Genomic DNA, 20,354 nt, shown 5'->3' on the forward strand with positions numbered 1-20,354 from the left:
TTACACATCTATTTATCAGTGTGTCTCGAAAAGGAGGCTACGGTCAATGAAACACATAACTTGGAGTGAAACCTTAAGCCCTCCTTGGGTTCACATAGCAGAGAAAATGCCCTGGATCCCCCTGGTTCAAACGCAGCCCGATGTTGTGAGGATGAGCACTGCAATGGGCTCCCCAGACCAGGATTCACTGCCACCACAGCGGGATCCTCCCCGGCCCTTGAATCCCTCCTCCATGGGGCTCAGAAGCCTCACCATCACCAGGACACATATCCCACCACTGAGGACATACAACCTGAAATGTCACCTAAAGGTGGGCCCTGTCCTTACCAGCTGGGAAGGACTTGCTCTTTCTCATGTTGGAGGTGGCTGTTTTTTCTAGAAGAGGCTCAGCACTTAGAGCACATGGTCAGGATGTGGGGAATAAAGGTTAAATCCTGGGAAGAAGGAAGGAATCCTCTATTTCAGTGCCAGAAAGTCCTTGGTTAAGACACACAAGCAAAGCGAACAATTCTTGAAACATTCTGCAAGTCAAGACTGCTCCAAAACCTGATGTCGCAGGTTTGTATGAGCTTTGTCCACTCTTCTCTCCCCATGACTTTCCTTCTCATGGATTTTCTCTTGGGTATCAGCACAGCCTTGTCCTGAAGCCCTCCATAGTCTCCTCCCTTTCCCCATTTATTATGTGTAACTTGGGCACAGACTTGAGGACTTCTTCATTTGGTACCTAGCTTTGCATGGCAGGTAGATGTCTGACGGGGACCCACAGTACTTCCTCAGCGCAGAAGGTCACATTCCCATTTGCTGTATGTAAATCAGCTGAATGTCACCGATTTCAGGAATATAGCTTTTGCCAACACAGAACATGGAAGGGGTTTCAAAGACTTAACTGAATCAGATGCCTGTGAGGACTAGAAGGAAATTCTTTCATAAGGAAGCTTGTGTTGCTATTATTAAGGTGGCTATAAAATCTTAAAATGCTTTTTCACAAACAATACCAAATTTTTTTTGTGATCTTGTTCTTCTTTCAGAAATTTTTGAGCTGGAAGTAAATGAAAATGTGCAGCTGACTGTAAATGACAGGCAAATGCCTAAGGTAGAATACATGGAAATCAAGATAGACGATTACAGTAAGTGACACCTTTCCTCTCGCTTATTTTTCTTTTCCTTTTTCACTGCTATTGCTGTGAAATGATACAGTCATTTCGGCTAGACTGGCAGGAGGAAAAATGACTTTGGTTCTCAATAAACTCACGCAGTTTGCAAAGCAGGCTCTTTGGATGTGCTGCATAAGGAGGTTGTTACAGAGACAGGATTTTATGAGAATGTGGCTGAAGAAAGGCAAAATGATAGGGTTGAGGTTTTTTTTTTTCCTTTTAAAATTTTCTTTCTAGGAAAAAAGCCACTCCGGGAAATGACACAGTGTGGTGCCCTCATTGTTCAGGGTATTTGCCCTAGCAGGACTGGGGTATTATTTGAGATGGGTTTGAAGTGGGATACTGTCTGTTCTTGCTGGCTATAGCTGTGGCCGCCTTCCAGTATGCAATACTGCAGTGAATGAAGACAACTCATCCATGACTACCCATCAGAGTCATTCGGGATTCTTTGAGAAAGCCATATCATTTGATAGGGCTGGGGAAAAAAAAAAAAAAAAAACAAAAAACCAAAAAAACAGCTTTATGAGAAAAGCCAGAAGAGATTTCACCTGAAGTAAAGAAGGCACAAATTTGGAGTGGTTTTATCCGCAGCTGGTGTTTTATTTGTACCACTTGTGTAATCATTCCCTACATATGCCAAAGAGGACAGAGAGAGAGAAAAGCCTAATGGCAAACAACCAAAGTGTAAGCACTTTCTGCCTGTCTCTGTAGTTGTACCTGAAACAACCTAAAAAGCTTCTCTTCTGGCTGTAAGCAGATATCTTACCTATATGTGGAAAATCCACATGCTCAGAACCATGCAATGGCTCCCAAAAATCCCTGTTTATGCGTATGGTGGCAACTCTAAAAAATCCTCCAAAGACTCTGGGTTCAAAGTATGACCCGTAATATTTCCCATGCCAAAAAGGAGCGAACCTCTCAGATTGGATGCAGTGAAATGGAAGCAGTGACATGTGATGGATGGCAGGTTACTAATTTCAACCATTGCCAGGTGTTATAAAATGTGAGGCAAAGGCTGAGAGACAGTTGCCAAAGGTTCATAATGGGCTCTAAAATGTTCTGCTTGCCACATGGGCATCAGGAACATAAACTAGTGCATGAACTAACAAGAACAGATGCGCATTTCCAGGCCTATGGGCAGGAAAAATGGGGAGAGAGCCTGTCGTAAAGATCCTGTCTGTGCCCACCGTGAGCCAATTTGTAGTGGCACTGGCAGCTTATTAGGAATAACTCGACTTGATGCTAAATTTCTTAACTGCGGGTATCATTTAAACACAATTCTGGTCGTTTAACCTAGAATACATATGTATGTGTGTAACAAATACAAGCTGGCCACAGCCTAGTGGCTGTTCTATGCCTTCCCTGTATTTTCAAAGCTTTGGACTTAACAGCCTTGGGAACACTGCATGTAGTGCTTAGTTATATTTAAAGTCAAGCGATGGCCTTTTTGGCTGTCCCTGGGCCATTGATCCAATTTGCAGCTATTAGCATTCAGATGGAATAACTAATTAGGCAGAGTGTCAGACAATAATTGCTAAGCAAACCACTTAAACCACGCGGTTAATCTGTGTATTAATCTACTGAAAATGCTCCTAATACCGATTTAATTGCTGGGCCTTTGCTAATCTGGATTGTAGTTAACATTTGAAAAATAAATGTGCTCTCGTTAATGCCAAAAGCATTTGTATGGCAGCTTTTTTGGCTATAAATACCAGGCCATAAGAAGCAGTTAAATGAAGCTTTGGTGAGTGCACCTCTCGCTTACATGTGTTCAGTACCAGTATAATGACATTGGTTTCAGCACAGTTGCCTGCTATTTTACAGCAAAATTAAGCCCTCTAAAAGTTAGGCTTAAAATAAATGTTTCTCTACCTGTCTTCACGCCATTATAGCAGAATAATCCTATTCTCTCCCCCAGCCACCATACTTAATTGGGTTTTAAATTATCATTTTTATCGCTGATTTTCTCCCTCCTCTGCTGCCCTGAAATATTGATTTCTGGCTGCGTCACTCATCCAGCTGCCAAAAAGGAAAATTATAGCTATTGCCAGATGTTAATTGAATGCTGTAAAAGTGATGCATGACTGAACAGCTCACGCTGTACTCCCAATTTACATTTCTTGTCACCTCGACTGTCATAACACAGGTCTTGTCTTTGACAGCATCTGTGTTCCTAAGGTGTTATTTACCAGTGCATCTGATGAAATTCCATTTTGTTCCTGTTCATAAGTGGCCAAAACACTAGAAATATCTATTAGTTATGTCAGTGTTACCACACTGAAGACATGTTGTTATTTGATTGTTTTTTCTTTCTTAGAATTGCCAATGCAGATCTTAAAGCCAGCAACCTTTTCGGACACGGCGCACTACCCCTTGCTTCTGGTTGTGTAAGTTCTCACTCATTCTTTCTTTCTATTCACATTATTAGGGCAATGTGGAAACCTTGACCATGGTCAGAGCTTTTTAAGATATGTTTTGTACAATGAACGCCAGATCGCTTCAGCACCTAAGTCCAGCATGTTGATCCCTATCCCCTGTCTCACCACGGAGCTGGGAGAGGCTGCATGTAGGTCCCTTTTCTCCATGTTTGAACGAAGGGTTTCAACTCCCAGGAGGGTGCCCTAGTGAAACCCTGCAGAGCAAATTGTAGGGTTCTACGTACACTTGCAATTGTTCCACATACACTTGCAATTCAATAATTTTGGAGGCAGAAACAGGAGGAGGAGGAATAAAATACGGACCTTGATTTTCTGTCCCAGTACTTAGGGCACTCAGCCTGCGCTTAAATTTTAGATTCCCTCATGCAGTAATCCTTCCCGTGTAAATGCCGATGTTCCCTGAAGCGACAGTAAAGAGAGAGCTAGAAATCTTTGAAGACCTCCACGACGTTAGCATTTATATTAAGTAGGTAGGAGTTCCTCCTGGCAGGCATAGCAGATGGGTATTTCTTTACGCAACATTTAGTAATAATAATACACATTACTGATTCTTTTCTGACAATTTGGAAGAAAAAAAAAACTGAGGGAGGGAAGTCACTGACCTTGGAAGAACCTGTTTGGCCCTGGCTGCGTCCCACTGCATCGCTTGCTCCCTGCCTGGGAACACCCCACGAGAGAGGAACCTCATGCCGGAGTGATGAATGCCTGATGAATGCCTGAACACCATCCTGCACACCCCTCCATGAAGGACAAAAACACCGCAATAAGCGTGTCGTTACATCACAAAATTACTGCAGAGAAAATGTGCTTCATTATACAAGTGCTTGAGGAAGATTGGTACTCATCAAGCTAACAGCACTTGATTAGGCTGCCTCTGAAGCTGGATGTGCCTGGGTCTCGCTTGAATAAATGCAAATGACTGGAGCCACACGCACGTTAAAATCCTGCAGTGACTTGCCTGATGTCTCTGAGAACTCCAAAAAGGACAAGAAGTAGATGGAAGTGCCAGTGGCTCTACAGTAATCCCAGTCCTAAAATAGTACTTATCATCATCATCTCTTGATTTTTCTGAGCTGTCCGGCTGAAGCGGGGTCAATATTTCTCAAGACAGTTCCTCTGTACAGAAGTGTGAAGTGGGAGTCGTGCCACCCCTTCCCCTTAACCACCAATTTTTGGCCAACCTGGCCATTTTTAAACTTAGTTTTATTGCTTTAGAAGTGTCCTTTCCTTCTGTACTTGTGTGAAGCGGTGGTGACAGAAGTGATTGACAGCTCCATCTATGGCCGCTCTCAAGAACCCGGAGGGAGATGGAAGGTCTGGGCTGGGTGGCTGTGGGCAGTAAATGAAACCTCAATGCTTGCCAGTAAAGGAGAGGACAACTGATGTCTGTAAGCTTCATCCAACATATTTTGACAGTGCCAGCATGTCTCAAAGCCAAACTTCTCACAGAAACCCCTCTACCAGAAAAACACCATCTTTGAGGAACGTAGAAAATAGCTATAGATTAGACTAGATGTAAAAAGGGAAAACTGAACTGACCTCTGCATCGCTGCCCTGGTTTACTCACAGGAGGAATCCTGCCCAGTTAGGGATGTGCTTGCTATGTTTGCTCAAAGCTCAGCTTAGCGCAGCGATAGTTGCTGTGCAAAGAGGGAGGCAGGAACCAACCTGCAGCTTCCACCCCAGCCTCAAAACCCATCCCGCAGAACCAGCCTTCTGCACATCATCATTGCAGAGTCAGGTCTTCCCTTCTTGAAATCTGCCCTGCCTTACAATGAGCTACTGATCTCCTTTGCCACGGCGAGCTCACGGCCCTGGGGAGGGCGTTAGGCCCATGCTTCATGTCGTTACCTTTGCTTGATGCTTATTTCTGTTTCAGAGACGGGACGCCTGGCAGCCAGATCGTAACAGAGAGATTTGAGGTGACGTGGGAAAGCGTCATGGTCAGCTCTCACAACGCCATTGTGCTGAAATTCGACGGCCGCGGGAGTGGCTTCCAAGGCACTAAGCTATTGCACGAGGTTAAGAGGAGGCTGGGACTTTTGGAAGAGAAGGATCAGTTGGAAGCTGTCCGGTGAATTACACTATTCTTGAAGAAATTCATTCATTAATGATAATTAACCCAAGACTGTCATTAGTCCAGGTTGCTTTAATGATGTGTAGGGTAGAGCAAGGAGATGGGAGGGAAGGACAATGTAGTCGTACAGCTGTGGCCAAGTGATGGCATGTGGGAGTGAGCTCATGCCAGCCAGTGCATAGGGAGAAAAAAAAGCCGTAAACAGAGCTAAATTAGAGCACACTTATTTGCATCATGTGTTCAAAACCTATTTATTTTTAGCTCTGTACAGTCATACAGCTACAAACAAGTAAGCTTGAACATCAGCTCCCACATTAATTTTTTGCTGGCCTGGTAGTTGGAAAAAAAAAATCCATCTTTAAATCCTTAAACTTTGTAAAACAGAAAAAAACAGTGCAAAACCCTAAATGTCAAATCTTGTCATGCTGTTAGATTTATTCTGCACGTTATCATGCTAAAAACACTATCAGAGTGGTACAATAGCATCAGCTTTATTCTGACTTTCAGAGGCAGCACAGGTTTTTTGTTGCCATTTCTTGGTGAAATCCAACACAACAGGTTGCAAGATTAAGTCGAACAGAGACTCATGTGAAAGCAGCGTGTAGCAGCATGAATTTAGATTGTCTACATCATTTTTCTGTGGCCACTCCAAATTCAAGCTGATAAAAATCACATTATGTTTGCTATATCTAAGGAAAAAATATTTTTAACCCATTGTTTCTTCTCTCTCATGTTCTAGGACGATGCTGAAGGAGCATTACATCGATAAAATGCGAGTCGGTGTGTTTGGGAAGGTAATGTTTTCCTGTTGTTCCTCTGTGCTGTTCTAGTTGTCTGAGGTGGCTAAGCAGCTGAGATAAATCCTGATTTATGTAATATGTCGGTGGCGACTTTTTAATTATTATTTATTTTGAGATATACCACTTCTTGTTCAGAAATACAAAAGATTAAAGCTTTCATTTTTCAATGTATTTGTCTTTTTTTAAAATTAACTTCCAAGTGCAGAAAGTGACTATTTGTCAGAAAAGCACTATCAGATAATTAATTGGTTTTTTCCCCCTTGAAAACTTTCATTTCATTTTCATCTTGTTCCTTAAGGCCTGTGGGAATGTGGGTAGACCTAGCTCGTGTCGTACAGATGTACAACAACAATATTGATTTCTGAGGCTGATTTCCACCACAGGGTGTGTGCGGCTGGGAAATAGCGATTGCAAAGTACACATGGTTGGAAATGAGAACGGGACTGCGAGTAGAAATTGTTTATTGTGGGAGATGCAGGCTTAGAGTGGGCGAAGGGAGCTGCACACACAGCAGCATCACTGCAGGGAATCGTTAACAGGCTGGCGGCAGGCACTGAAATTGCGGTGTCCATTTTAAGTAGTGAAAGACTGGTGTAATATTTTGGAGAGGTAACATATCTGATCAGACCTACAACCATAAAATGGGACGAAAAGAGGCAAGCTCTTGTGCACACAACCCTCCTGCCTTCAGGAAAGTGCAATGAGTACAGAGCTCATCTTCAGCCACATCTGCTGAAGCCAAGGAAATGTCCCTTCTTTCATGTTTGTTCAAGGCAAGGTGTTAAAGGCTCTATAATGGCCAAGAGTTTACTGCAAGCTCTCAGCTGCCCTGCTTCTGTAGCCAAAAGCAGCAGTGGCCCACGGCAAGACCACTGGTGCCCATGCCCTCTTTGTGTTCCAGGATTACGGTGGCTACCTGAGCACTTACATGCTTCCAGCCGGTGAAGACAACCAGGTGTTCGCCTGTGGAGCTGCTCTTTCCCCACTGACAGACTTCAGACTATATGGTAAACCCCATCCCAGAGCCCACAGACCCTCTTGATGACCACAAGTGATGTTTCTGCCTTATCCTTTCTCAGTTAACTTCTCTTTCTTCCCCAAGATCCTCCCTGGTTTGCATTGTGTGTCTTCTCAGGATTAGCTATAAACTCTTTTTCCCCTTCAAGATCAATTTTGCTGTCACCAGTGGGATTAGCCACGGTGGTCAGAGTAATCAAATAAGTTCTATTACTCATTCCTTTTAAATAAAGGAGCTCTAAACCCCTCCAGCCTCTGCCGCCAACCTGCACCACTGCCTTGAACATGCTCCTTTCTTGCCTGAACTGTCCATTCATGGAACCTGTGGTCCAGTTTGACTGCCCCATCCTCTGACGGCAATAGTCCACTGCACATGGTGGTCCTTTCTCTCAGGGACACCAGATCCCTTTGCACTTAGTGCCAATGAAAATCAGGGGACTGCCATGAAAGTCAGTGGTGTTAAGCCAGGCTTCAGGTCCTGTACAGTTATCCCTAAGACCAATGAGAACTTGAAGTCAACTGTTGATGGAGATGGCCCCATGTGAAAGGAAAAGGGACAGAACATGATAGTGCTCTCCTCTTGTATCTCAGTTACATTAAGGAAGTAAAAAAAAAAGCTCTTCTGTGGCTGATTTAGAAAGTGTGAGTACATAGTGAAAATGAAAGCCTGTGGTATCGTACGTATCCTTAGTGCATTTTCAAAAACTTTTAGCAATATGTCCTCTGTAATTGAGGCAATGTTAGAAAATAAGATCTTTTTTAGCATTTGCAATATTTGACTCAGAAGCACCAGTGTACTCATGACTGAAAGAGATGTTTTCATTTTTTCTTTTGAAGCTTCAGCCTTTTCAGAAAGATACTTGGGCTTGCATGGGATTGATAACAGAGCATACGAGGTAACTGCATGGACACTGCATTTCCCTGACAAAATGTGAACTGGGTTTTAACTCGTCCTTCATCTGTTCTCTTTTGGGGAAGGAGCAAGTTTATGCAAGAAGGACTCACTAGTAAAACTCTGAAGGTGTCCTTCAGCCTGCTTATTCTTGTCTTAATAGTAATAATGGAGATGGTTTTTCTTGATTAGCCTTCATGTCTGCCTCCCTACATTGGATAAATACATTAGTTATTCCAGTTTTACAGATTGAAAGAGCTGAGGTTGAGTGACTCAGACGTGCCCAAGTGGACACAATGTCATGACCTCCTTTAAAGTTCATCTCAATGATCTGGCCACTTCGATTCTCTCTGAGATATAATTTTTGACCCAAAGTCAAATGAAGGTCAGCTTCTCTTGGCTTTTTCAAATTAAGCACAGATGTGATATTTCTGGTAGGCAGAACTCTGTGCCAGCATTGAGCAGGACATGGAAAAGGAGACATGACACCAGTTAATGAAGATATTGTTTAATATGTGTGATGAGATCAGTTGGTTCATGTGCTTCAATTACTTGGAGGAAAAATCTAATAAAGAACAGTCACACAAACAAAATTTGTTATAGAGAAAACCTTGTTAACCTTCTAGCTAAGCCTTGTCTTCAGCTAGAAGACATGAAGGCAGCGAAGGTTTGAAACTATTTTCTTATAGAGAAGGCAGGTAGCACCCTGTGCCCCTGCAGTGGAAGCTTTTTCCTGGTTATCTAAACACTGAGTTCATTGTCCCTTAAATTTTGCACTCATGATCTCTAGATCATTGCAAACTCTTTTTGTCCATTTAGAAATTTGAGAGAGGGTCAGTAGAGGTAAAAGCAAAGGCAAATATTCCAGAAATGAGAGCTTTGAATTGTCGCACGGTTTTTCTGCATTGAAAAGTTGGCCTAAGCAAATAGTGGTACTTCTGGTTGACCGGGGATTAACTGCTAGGAACAGCACCTGAGTTCTCTGCAGAGCATAGCACCATTCCAGGCAGGGTTCCTAACTGATACATGAATCCCACACACCATAGTTGAACCATGAATTGCTCAGGGAGAACTGCTCCTAACCTGTGGACCAGACATGAACTTTATGGAGGTCACATAATTCAAGACCTGGTGTAGACTCTAAAAAACCTGTACTGTGGTATGTTACATCTGAGGCAGCAGAAAGGAAGGAGCCATAAAGGGGGAGAATAGAATGTAAGACGTGCATACACCATCAGAAGACTTAGGCATGGCAGTCAGCAATCTGAGAATGAGAGAACTCATTAAGTCCAATGATACAGGGAAGATCAGAGGCACCCTTGCAAAATTTGCCAACACTTGCTAAGTCCTTTCAGTGTGGAGCTGCAAGCAAGCCAGAACAAGCCTGCACCCAGCAAGACTTCCAAAAACTTTGCCACTAGCACCAAGGAAATATGCAGGGCCATTTCTGACGTTCAGAGCTGCTTTCTGTTTCAAAAGAGGAGAGACACGTGTAATCCGAGATTTAAAATGACAGTGACCATATCTTAATGATACATACGCAAGTTTTTAGCCTGCTAATTCGACCTCTATAGCCAGGCATGGAAGGTCCTGTTGCTGTTGGAGATACGCTTGTCTGTCTTCTGTGGAAACAATGTAGGACGGTGGGAAGATGAAGAGAGGTGTAAGATAGGATTGATAAGGGTGTCTTAACTGAAAAATATATTAACTCATGTAAGTCAACCAGAGCTAAGACACATGCATTCAAGCAATGAAAGAAACATAAGTTTAAGTTGAGACAGGTACTCTTTCCTGCCCCCTATAAAACACTAACATCTGTGATTTGAGATGTAGATTCTTTTTGTCACTCCAAGACTTTTTTTGAGTCTTTTGGAGTCTCCTTGAGAACAATATAGCAAAAAGTGGAGAAGTCCTTCATTTCTCTTACCCTGTGCCATTTGCAGGCACTCAGATTTCTGTTTATTTCCCCTGTGCATCTGAAAGACGGCTGGGGGCAAAGGCATTCTCAGCAGTGGACACTTGAATTTAGTATCGGATCCTCCCCTGAGCTGTCAAAGCTCATTGAGGTTGTCTTTCAAACCATGCTAAAACCACTCCAGCTCTCTGAAGAGTTCTTAGACGTAGACACCTGGGCATGCTTTTCATCGGTGTTTTGTATCCACTGGAAATTCGCTTTGACATTTTCCATGTGTTCTGCAGTTCAGGCTTTTAGTGAACATTATCAGAACAGTTGAGGGTCTCTGACCTCTTCCTGCTGCTGATACTGAGCCTGGAAGGACAGAGTGGGATCTATTTTACCTTTAGATCAGTTCAAGTACCCAAGAGAATATGCTGTGCCAGTGTCTGCTTGTTATCCTTGTGATGAAGTATCAAGTGGAATTAAGTGCTTCTATTTTGTCCATATAAATTGCTGATTTCTAGCAAGATTTTTAATCTTATTGCAACCTTTACCTTCACAGATCACCAGATTAGCACACAGAGTCTCATTACTGAAGGAACAGACATTTTTGATCATTCATGCTACTGCTGATGGTAAGTTAGCCTATCATTTGAGCTCATTATATGTTTGGGATGGCTTTGATTTTTCTTAATTAAATTTGCCTCTTTAATGATTGTAATCTGTTTTTGCAGAAAAAATCCATTTTCAGCATACTGCAGACCTTATCACACACCTAATTAGGGCAAAGGCTAATTACAGCTTACAGGTACAGTATGTGTTTCTTTTTTTTCATATTTGAACAATTATTTCCCAGTTTGAACTCAAACTGCTGTTATAAAGGAAGCTTTGAAAAGCCACTTGCAAACTTAGCCTGGCAGTAGAAATAGCACCAGCATATAATGTATTCCTATGTACTCCCATACTTATTTGATACCACTATTTTGGTTTGGACAGTTGCAGAACAATTATTAAATTACAGTAAATTAGATTTTGAATGACATATCTCTAAGGAATTGATGCTTGTTGACTCTCTTCAGGAACAACAGGTCAAATTCAGGATGAATTAGAGGGAAATGAGGATCTATATTAAATCAACCAGAAAAGTTAAGGAAGGAAATGTCACTTAAATCCAACATCCCACTGCAAATGACATACTCTGATCTAGAAAGTCCTCTTTCCACTGAATTACATCTCCGATTTGCTGAATGGCCCATGTCCAAGCCATTAAAGCTTCCAAAATTAACTCATCCACCAGCCATGGGGATGATCCTCTGCCACATCCCAAGCCACAGCCAGGAGAAAGCAACTAGCCCAGGCTTAATCCATGCCAGGGACTATGCTACAGCTCACCGTATAGATGGTTGTGTTGCAGTGCCCAAGTCCTACCAACGTTTGATTTACTGAATACCAGCTCCCTCTGGCTGCATTTCTGCGGAGCTTCATGTGATGAGTATGCTCACTCCATCACGCTCCAAAGGCAGATAGGATGGAGCATGGACACGGGAGCTAAGCAATGAGCCCAGCATGGATTTGATCAGCACTACAATGACGGGGATGCCCCTGTACATCTCCCAGTGCAGAAGCATTAGTACATTGGAGCTTGAAGGCACCTATGGGCTTGATGCACAGCAAAGGTTTGTTGAGGACTGGATGGAGGGCTGAGGGATCTACATCTTGGACTGAGGTACGCAGAGCAGCAGTGAAACACCTCAGTCCTGCCTGCAAACATCCAGCCCTAGAAACCCATTTTTCCCCCTTCAGTATCCCAGTGTAGACAACCCATTACGATCCCTTCGCATTCTTTCAACCTGTGCAGAATTTTCCTGTTCCATTTAAATGGAAAGCTGTATTTAAACGATTTCATTTCCGTCTTCCCACATTTTTTCTATGTAATTACTTCTCCAGCAAGCTTTGTTTCAGTTTTTTACTTAATGACATTTTTTTCTTTAAAGCGTTCGTTTTAGTCAGTAACACCTAACGCCATTTCTCTCTACAGATTTGCAATGGGTTTTTTTCAGTTTTCACAAAGAGCAAACACTGTTATTTGTAAGTGTGGTCTGGTTGTGCTTAGCCTGAACTTGTTCAGAACGGAGTTAAATAGAAAATCCTCCCCACAAAAAAGTTCCTTTTAAAGGAAGATGCAAGTCTGTGCTCAGAGCACCGTGGTGCCTGGATTACCATGGACCTTATCTACAGGAAGACATGCGGTGCTGAGAAGAAGTCATGGGTTTGCAATCCAGCTCAAGCTGCAGGTATGGGTGGTCAATCCTGAGACTTGAAGCTCCTAATAGTGTGTATTTGCCTGTTGCTTTGCAGATTTACCCCGATGAAAGCCATTACTTCAGCAATGCAGCATTGGAGCAGCATTTGTACAACTCCATTGTCAACTTCTTTGTGGCATGTTTCCAAGTTCAGGACAAACTCCCGATGGCCCCACTGAAAGAGGAGGAGGATGACGATTAACTCTACTTGTCAGTGCTAAGCACAAGGCAGATGTCTCTAACAATATGCAACTGGATCATTTTCCTGAAGAAAGAGATGTTACGTTGTTAGCATGTATTTAAAGAAAACTGAAAGCAGCTCATCTGCTTTACTTGACAGCAACTCCTTCCTAAATGGAAGAACATTAAGCATGGTGGACTCAGCAGAAACTGCTGTCTGAAATTAATCCATCACAACCAACATCTTCTTTTTCCTTGTTTTTTTTTTTCCTTCTTCTTTTTCTTCTTTTTTTGTTTACCACAAAATGACTTCTAGTGTGAAAGTGGTAAGACATTGAACTTGAAGGACCACCCCAAGAAACCGCTTTGAGGACTGGAAGATATAATGTCTCTTTGCATTCAAGCAATCAAGCAGTAGCAGTGAAATCCATCATCCATATTAAGGTTACTATAGTTAGCATCACACTGTGTCAGAAAAAAAATCTAACCTAATACATGGAAAAGATTATAGCACAATTATTTTAAAGGATACTGATTCATACATACTTGCCTGCTCTTTCCCATGTTCAGGTTTATCATTGCAACAGGACATACAAATTCAGTTGTACAAAATAATCGCTACAGTGACATCGATCTTTACCTTCCTGTAATTTTTTTCTTAATTTTATATAGCTTTTACTTCTGTTTTCAATGGGTCTCATGCTTACATTATTAGCTTCTCAGCTCATTCTGGATGGGGAAAAAACATACACTGAATCAACCAACTCACTTTAGACCTTAGGGGTCTAAAGAGGCAATGGCGGTCGAGGTACCCAGACATTGAAAAATCTATTAGACTAAAGCAAAGGAAATCTCTCTCTCATGTTCCCGGCACAGCCTTTGCCTGCAAGATTGAGCATTTTCTTTGGCAGCCTTGAAAAATATGCACATAAATAAGCTAAATCAGCTTAACATTGAGATATTTTTATTGTACCATAGAAATATATGCGACGGTCACAATTATTATTTTCTTCTTTTAGTGTTGGAGCAATTGGTTGGCAGCCTGTTGGGAAAAGGCTAGATGAGGCTATGGTAGCAGGAATTTGTACCAGATACTTCGCAGATCATCTCATAAAGCCATTTAAACAGAACCAATGTGCAGAGATTTGTTGCACATGCTGTCTGCGGCTTAGTTTTATTCCAGGTCAATGATTAGCACATTCCAAACACGTTTAATTATCTCTTCTGCTCACATTAGCATAAAAGAAAAAAAAAGTGAAATTTTTGCTTTAAAATACCTAACACTTCATTATAGTAGTGCGAAGCAACTTTTTTGTGAAAACATTCAACTCCCAGAAAGAAATCCAACACTCATTCACTTCCACTTACTTACATAAGACTTTTGACTAGTGTCGCTCCTTGTAAAATATTCTGACCAAATGTACAGCCAGTATTAATACTGTATATTTCATTTTGTTGTATATAAAGGAATGTAAGTCAGTTATTTGTCAGGTCCCCGATCCAATATTAGTCTTGTGTTCAGCATGCATGCAATGACACTTCTTTGCTGGTCAGGACTCTTTAGAAGTACTAGCTTGGAAATGCAACAATTAATGTAATTTCTTTTCTTGTTTTGACAGCTTGAATGTCAATGCCGGTTTCTACTTCTTACATAGTACTGTGGGTAAACTCACATCCTGACAGCAATGATGATGTTTCCATTGTGTTCTTTAGTGTGTCTTTTTTATTATCATTATTTTAAGCTTTGAATGTTGGTTGTACTTTGACCATCATGAAAAATATATTGATAAACCACAGAAATGACCTAGTTTGGTTTTGATTATCTTCTTTGATTTACAGTGCATCAACATTGTGTGAACAAGAACTACGGTATAAATCTGCTTTATCCGGCAAAATGCCAAATAGACAAGAATGCTGCGTGTCCAGATTTTGCTACGCCGAACAGGCTCAAAAGCCTGACATGAACTTGACCCAAAAAATGTAAAAATCTGCTCTGTCCACAATCTTTTGTAGAAAGAAATTTAGGATGTGGCATGGTAGTGTTTGTTCATTCATGGAATAAAACATTATTTTACCACCCTGGCTGTTACTGCTGTTATTTAGTGTTAAGTACTTAAATGAACATGGAGTTGCTGGAGGTGCTATTCCTGGTTGAACTGAGTCCAAACTCCAGGGTACAGGTCAGAAAAATGGCAACAAGTCTTTAAAAATAAATGCACATCGTCATTTACTCTGCCTGTGACCTTGGTAAATGGTGTCACAGTGGTACATGGTGACTGTTTTTGAGGAGAACATGAAGTAGCACAAAGTGAGTTCAATCCTGAAGTAGCAGATCATGAGAAGAACCTTATTACCCTCTATTCTTTGGTAAAAACGCACATTTTCTCCCTTTCTGCCTGCTGACCTGGCACACGGCCTTCCTGAGGGCATCAGCCAAGCACGACAGCTTGACCAAAGGGATTTTTGCTGTTTTACCCTTAGTTCCTGTTCCCAAAAGTCACTTCTGGGTTATGAAGTGGGAACAAATCACTAAAACTTACTGAGTCTGCCATAGCAGATTTTTCTGCAGATGATTCTCCATCAGGAAAGGGACAAGCAAGAGGAGAGTCATCCCACCCAAATTCAGATATTTATTTCTCTTTGAGCCAAGAGGAGAGCCATAGACTTTCCTGGGCCATCCTCAGGCACCTCCCTCAAGCGCACAGCAGCTTTTCCATGCGCCCATTTTGCTCCACTGGCTGTGGGGACAGGCATGACCATCCCAGACTGGAACAGCTTGGGGACAAGTTGGGGCCATCCCTAGCTGTCCCCTGTAACAGCACTTTGTGGACAGCAAGATCAGCTGAATGCTCCTACACTTTCTTTACATCTGGAAAGGAAATCCTTTTATTTCATAGTTTTCCTGGGAAAATGAAAATTTTTGCTCAAATTAGAAATCCTGGCTATGACCATACCCTACAACACACTGTCCTCTTCATCTCAAGCAATAACTTCAGGAAAGATTTAAATCTGCACAAACATCCATGTCTCTAGGCCTAATAAAGGCATGAAAGTTTCTTTAACCCTAAAAGACTAAACCATAGCAAGGCTGTGATGCTAAGTAGACACTTGGAGGTACAAGGACGACAAGGATGCTTTCCAGTGGCACCTGCTGACTTACTGCACCTCATCAGCGTCCAGGGTGATGTCCCATCAGCCGATACCAACAGGACTGAACTGGATTCACAGGAAGAGAAATTTAATGTTTCATAGCAAAACCAAGAAACTATTGTGGACACTCACGCTAATCTTTGTTGCCAGCAAATCTAGGAAACAAGAAGCTTGAGCACTGGTACCGGGCAGGCAGATTGCAGTAGTGCAAAATAGCTTTGCTGTTATTTTTGCTTAATTGCCTAAATGTAACTAATATATTTTATTGTCCAAACAAATCAAGCTTATACTCTCAACTAACTGACATTTCTGGATGCCATAATGTTAAACCGTGGCATCCCAAAGCGGAAGAGAACTAATGAGCAGTGCCCTACTAATTCAGAAGGAAACCACAGAGGGGAAAATGAGGCATTGCTGGTAGCTAATTAACAAAGACAGGCAGCCAGCCATATTTCTAATTGTCTATAGGTTCAATCATGGAGCATATAAACCCATCCAAGCTCTGCCCAAGAGCTCAGGCTAAATAAATGCTGCATCTCTGAAGGGTAGGAAGGGAAAAAATGAGTGAAGGAGAAAGGAAACGTGGGAGGCTCACAACACCTTTCCCATGGAGACTTCCTTTTCTGTGGACCAGTGGAGAATGCTGTTAGCAATGAGGAGAAATGGGTGTTTAGTGAGATAGATCAAAGGAATGAAGTCAGTGCTGGTACCCTCATGGAGTTGTGCTGGTATCTGGAGAGGTGCTCTTGCTTTTGCCCTCGAGGTCGTATTGTCTCGCCAAAGCTCACCCATGTTGCCAGTGGTAAGGCAGTGGATGTTTTAACTTTACATATCATGTCGTAGGGCACATCTGCCCTGTGGTCCTTGCTGAGGCTGCAGAGAAGCTGCCAGACGTGCCTCAGTGAGGGCTGGGGTAAGGACATTTTCGTCCTCACCCTGGGTGAATGCTGGCTCCCCTCGGCATTCTTCTTCCCTGGACTTCTTATCTGCTTTCCATTTGCAAAAGAAGAGGAAAAGGCAAAAATGAAAAGGGTAACATGAAAAGCTTAAGATCTCAGTTGCCAGCTCCTTAATCATTGCCTCTTACTGGCCCAGCTGTTTGCTTATTTCTATTTTACTCTCCCAACTTGAGCTCCAGGCTGGAGGCTCAGAGCAGAGCTAAGGGCACTTGCTAAGATCAATCTCCTCTTCACACTTCATCTTTCTGTCTTCTCCTCATTCTGCATGGTCACAGTCTGAAAAAAAAACCCAGCACCTCCTTGGAAACTGGGAAGAGACAAATATAAAAGCAGCATGGTGAGCCCTCCCAATAAGCAATAACCAACATCAATTCTTATTCTAACAGCTCATTCATGCTTGGTCAGCATCCTTTGCTTGGTGCTTATTATTTTACTGTGAGGGAATAAGAGAGAAGACCCCTAGAGGTGGACTATTTGTCCTCTCTATTGCACCAGGCCACCTGCTGTGAAGACACGTGCTGGCCTGGCTCTCCCCACTTCCACTGCCCACCCAGCACTCCATCTGCCTTCAGCCTCAGCCTTTTCAAACCTGTGGTGGGTGCAGAACCAGGTAAGCCACAGAGGGAAGGGAAGGGGTGTTTGGGAAAGATAGGAGACAATATCATAATATTCAGGTTTTGACAAAAGACAGGATGAGCATAGAGAGGCCTGTAGCCAACCAATGTGTCCAGTTGCGGTGTTTCAAGTTGTGAAGGGTCCCACATTACCCTCCTGCTGCCCACTGCAACTGCTGCAGACAGATGGGACACTAAAACACATGGAGGCTCATGCCTCTGCTGTTGGAAGAACCCATCAGTTGGATACAGCTCTGAACAGGACATCACCCATCACCTACGGCAGCTGCCAGGAGCTCACCTCCACAGTGACTCAAGCCACTGAGGAAGTGTGTGCATGGAAACAAGGTTTTGATCTTCCCTCCTTTTTGGCATCCTCCACCTAATTCAGTTCCAGAGCTAAGGGGAAAGGAAGACGCGTCTAGTTTGCATGGCAGGAAAACAGGTAAGCGATGCTCCTGCTCTCTGGGAGCAGCTGCCAACATCTTTGCTAAGCATTAACAGAGGCAAATATTCAACTGTCTCAAGGTCACAACCTTGAGCGGCGTGACCTCGTGTCTTTTCTTAAAGCATCCCAGTGTGGGGCTCAGGTGTTTATATAGGAACTAGGGTTTTCATTTCCAAAGCAAGCCCCCAAAACCTATTGCTGTCTGCACCTTCTTTTTGCGATGATAATACCCTGAAAACACCATCCGGCTTTTCTATCACAGCTCAAGAAATGAAGGGCTGAGGACACCCTTTTTTTTGAGTGCTCTTGGTTGGCCATCTCTGAATGAGACAAGGGGATAACAGAGGGACCTCTGGGGACAGGCACCAGTGGGAGAGGAGAAACAACCCCTTGTTGCCACTCTCGCACCTCTGTGAGGCAGCTGGGGGACAGGTCTCCAATCCCCACAGCCTTGGACCTGCCTCAGAATGGGGGAACCAGCTTCTCCCCATCCCACAGCCAAATGCAAGACCACTTTCCCAGTGTGGTCTTGAGTCCTTTATTTGGCCACAATAATCAACGTCCTTTGTAAGCAACAATTTCTGCTACAGCAGTTTTGTTGCCGGCAGCTGCGAAGGAGAAGATTCAGAAATCCTTTGTAAAATTGATTTTTTTCTTCTCTTTTTTTGCTTCAAGACATTCATTAAAAGCCTTGTATTAAATGAAGCTACATTCTGCCTCCTCACTGGGATAACAACTTTAATCAAAATGTCCATTTCCATGATCGAGAGAGAAGAATAAAAAGCAGATATAGATGGAACAAGGTCTCAGGAAAACACAAGAGTAAACCATGCTCCAGTGTACCTGTGGAATAGTAACTTTCCCTCCAGGGTTGGTTTTTTTTTCCTTCATTCATTATAAATATACCTTTTGGGTCAATTTAAACCAACAAACCACTCTGTGATCTGAGGAGAATGCTCTCATCCATGCTGGAAAAGGTATTCAGGCCTTACATTGTCTTTGCAACAGCTGCTGTCAATGTCCTGAAATGTAGTTTGTGCCGAGCGTTTCCAGTAACTCGAACTGACACGTAATTTGCAGTGAGTTTGGGTAACCAGCCTGCACGAGCTCCCGAGTACCTGCTCCCCACCACCTCGCCTGGGAGCACCAGGAAGTGGGGTAAGTTCTTGACCTGGAAAACCAAACCCAGAGCAAAACACGAACAAGCCAAATCCTCTGCTCCACATTCTGCTCCGAAACACCACAGGAAAAGAGTGTGGAGATTCAGGTGTCCAGCAAAGCAGTTCTCTGTGATCATTTCTGACTGACTTTTGCTCCCTGTGAATTCACATTTGGATGCACAGAAAGCAGGAAATTCAGAATGCTGTTTTCCCTGTACTTGGCTCCTTCTTCATCAGAGCAACGTAGCCATCACATGAGGCACGGTACACATGAGGCAATATATCCATCACGTGAGTCTGGCATGCACTCAAAAGTTTGCCACCTGTTAAAAAGACAAAGGAGAGCCCAGAAATGAGATAGCCCATGCTGAGATACAGTCTCTCCCTTGAAATGGTTAGGATAATGCCCATGAACAAGGCCAAGTGCAAGGTCCTGTACATGGGTCAGGGCAATCCCAAGCACAGGTACAGGCTGGGCAAAAATGGATTGAGAGCAGCCCTGAGGAGAAGGACTTGAGGTTGTTGGTTGATAAGTTCAACATGAGCTGATAATGTGCTCTTGCAGCCCAGAAAGCCAAACATGTCCTGGGTTGCATCACAAGAAGCGTGGCCAGCAGATCAAGGGAGGAGATTCTGTCCCTCTACTCTGCTCTCACGTGACCCCTCCTGCAGTACTGCATTCAGCTCTGGGGTCCCCAGCATAAGGACATGGAGCTGTTGCAGTGGGTCCAGAGGAGGGCCATGAAGACGATCTGAGGGCTGGAGCATCTCTCCTGTGAAGAGAGAGTGGGGGCTGTTCAGCCTGGAGAAGAGAAGGCTCCAGGGCGATCTTCTAGAAGCCTCTTCCAGTACCTAAAGGGGACCTACAAGAAAGCTGGAGAGGGACTTTTGACAAGGGCATGTAGTGATAGGACAAGGGACAATGGTTTTAAACTAAAAGAGAGGAGATTTAGATTAGAACTAAGGAAGAAATTCTTGACTCTGAGGGTGGTGAGGCACTGGAACAGGTTGCCCAGACAAGTGGTGGCTGCCCCATCCCTGGAAGTGTTCAAGGCCAGGTTGGATGAGGCTTTGATCAATCTGATCTATTGGAAGGTGTCCCTGCCCATGGCAGGGCGATTGGAACTAGATGATCTTTGAGGTCCCTTCCAACCCTAACCCTTCTATGATTCTATGAAAAACACAGAGACCCTCCAACCCAGCCATTTTCAGGCTGTGCATCAAGTCCATGAAATGCAGAAAAGAAAAACAAGCCTGACACCAGT

The 20,354-nt window shown here is 43.2% G+C and overlaps 1 protein-coding gene across 1 annotated transcript in view; it reads left to right on the forward strand.

Annotated features, from left to right (window-relative positions):
* DPP6 (dipeptidyl peptidase like 6) overlaps positions 1-12,780 on the forward strand; it is a 430,344-nt gene extending 417,564 nt beyond the window's left edge. Inside the window, exons 18-26 of the mRNA XM_086614246.1 lie at positions 1,029-1,127; positions 3,472-3,541; positions 5,472-5,666; positions 6,409-6,463; positions 7,371-7,476; positions 8,324-8,382; positions 10,838-10,910; positions 11,010-11,083; positions 12,634-12,780. Coding sequence (XP_086470372.1) covers positions 1,029-1,127; positions 3,472-3,541; positions 5,472-5,666; positions 6,409-6,463; positions 7,371-7,476; positions 8,324-8,382; positions 10,838-10,910; positions 11,010-11,083; positions 12,634-12,780 — 878 coding nt within the window. The remainder of the gene's footprint in view (positions 1-1,028; positions 1,128-3,471; positions 3,542-5,471; positions 5,667-6,408; positions 6,464-7,370; positions 7,477-8,323; positions 8,383-10,837; positions 10,911-11,009; positions 11,084-12,633) is intronic.
* Positions 12,781-20,354: the final 7,574 nt, after the last annotated feature.

The sequence above is a fragment of the Tauraco erythrolophus genome, chromosome 7 (assembly GCF_009769465.1).
Source record: "Tauraco erythrolophus isolate bTauEry1 chromosome 7, bTauEry1.pri, whole genome shotgun sequence".
Classification (NCBI taxonomy): Eukaryota; Metazoa; Chordata; class Aves; order Musophagiformes; family Musophagidae; genus Tauraco; species Tauraco erythrolophus.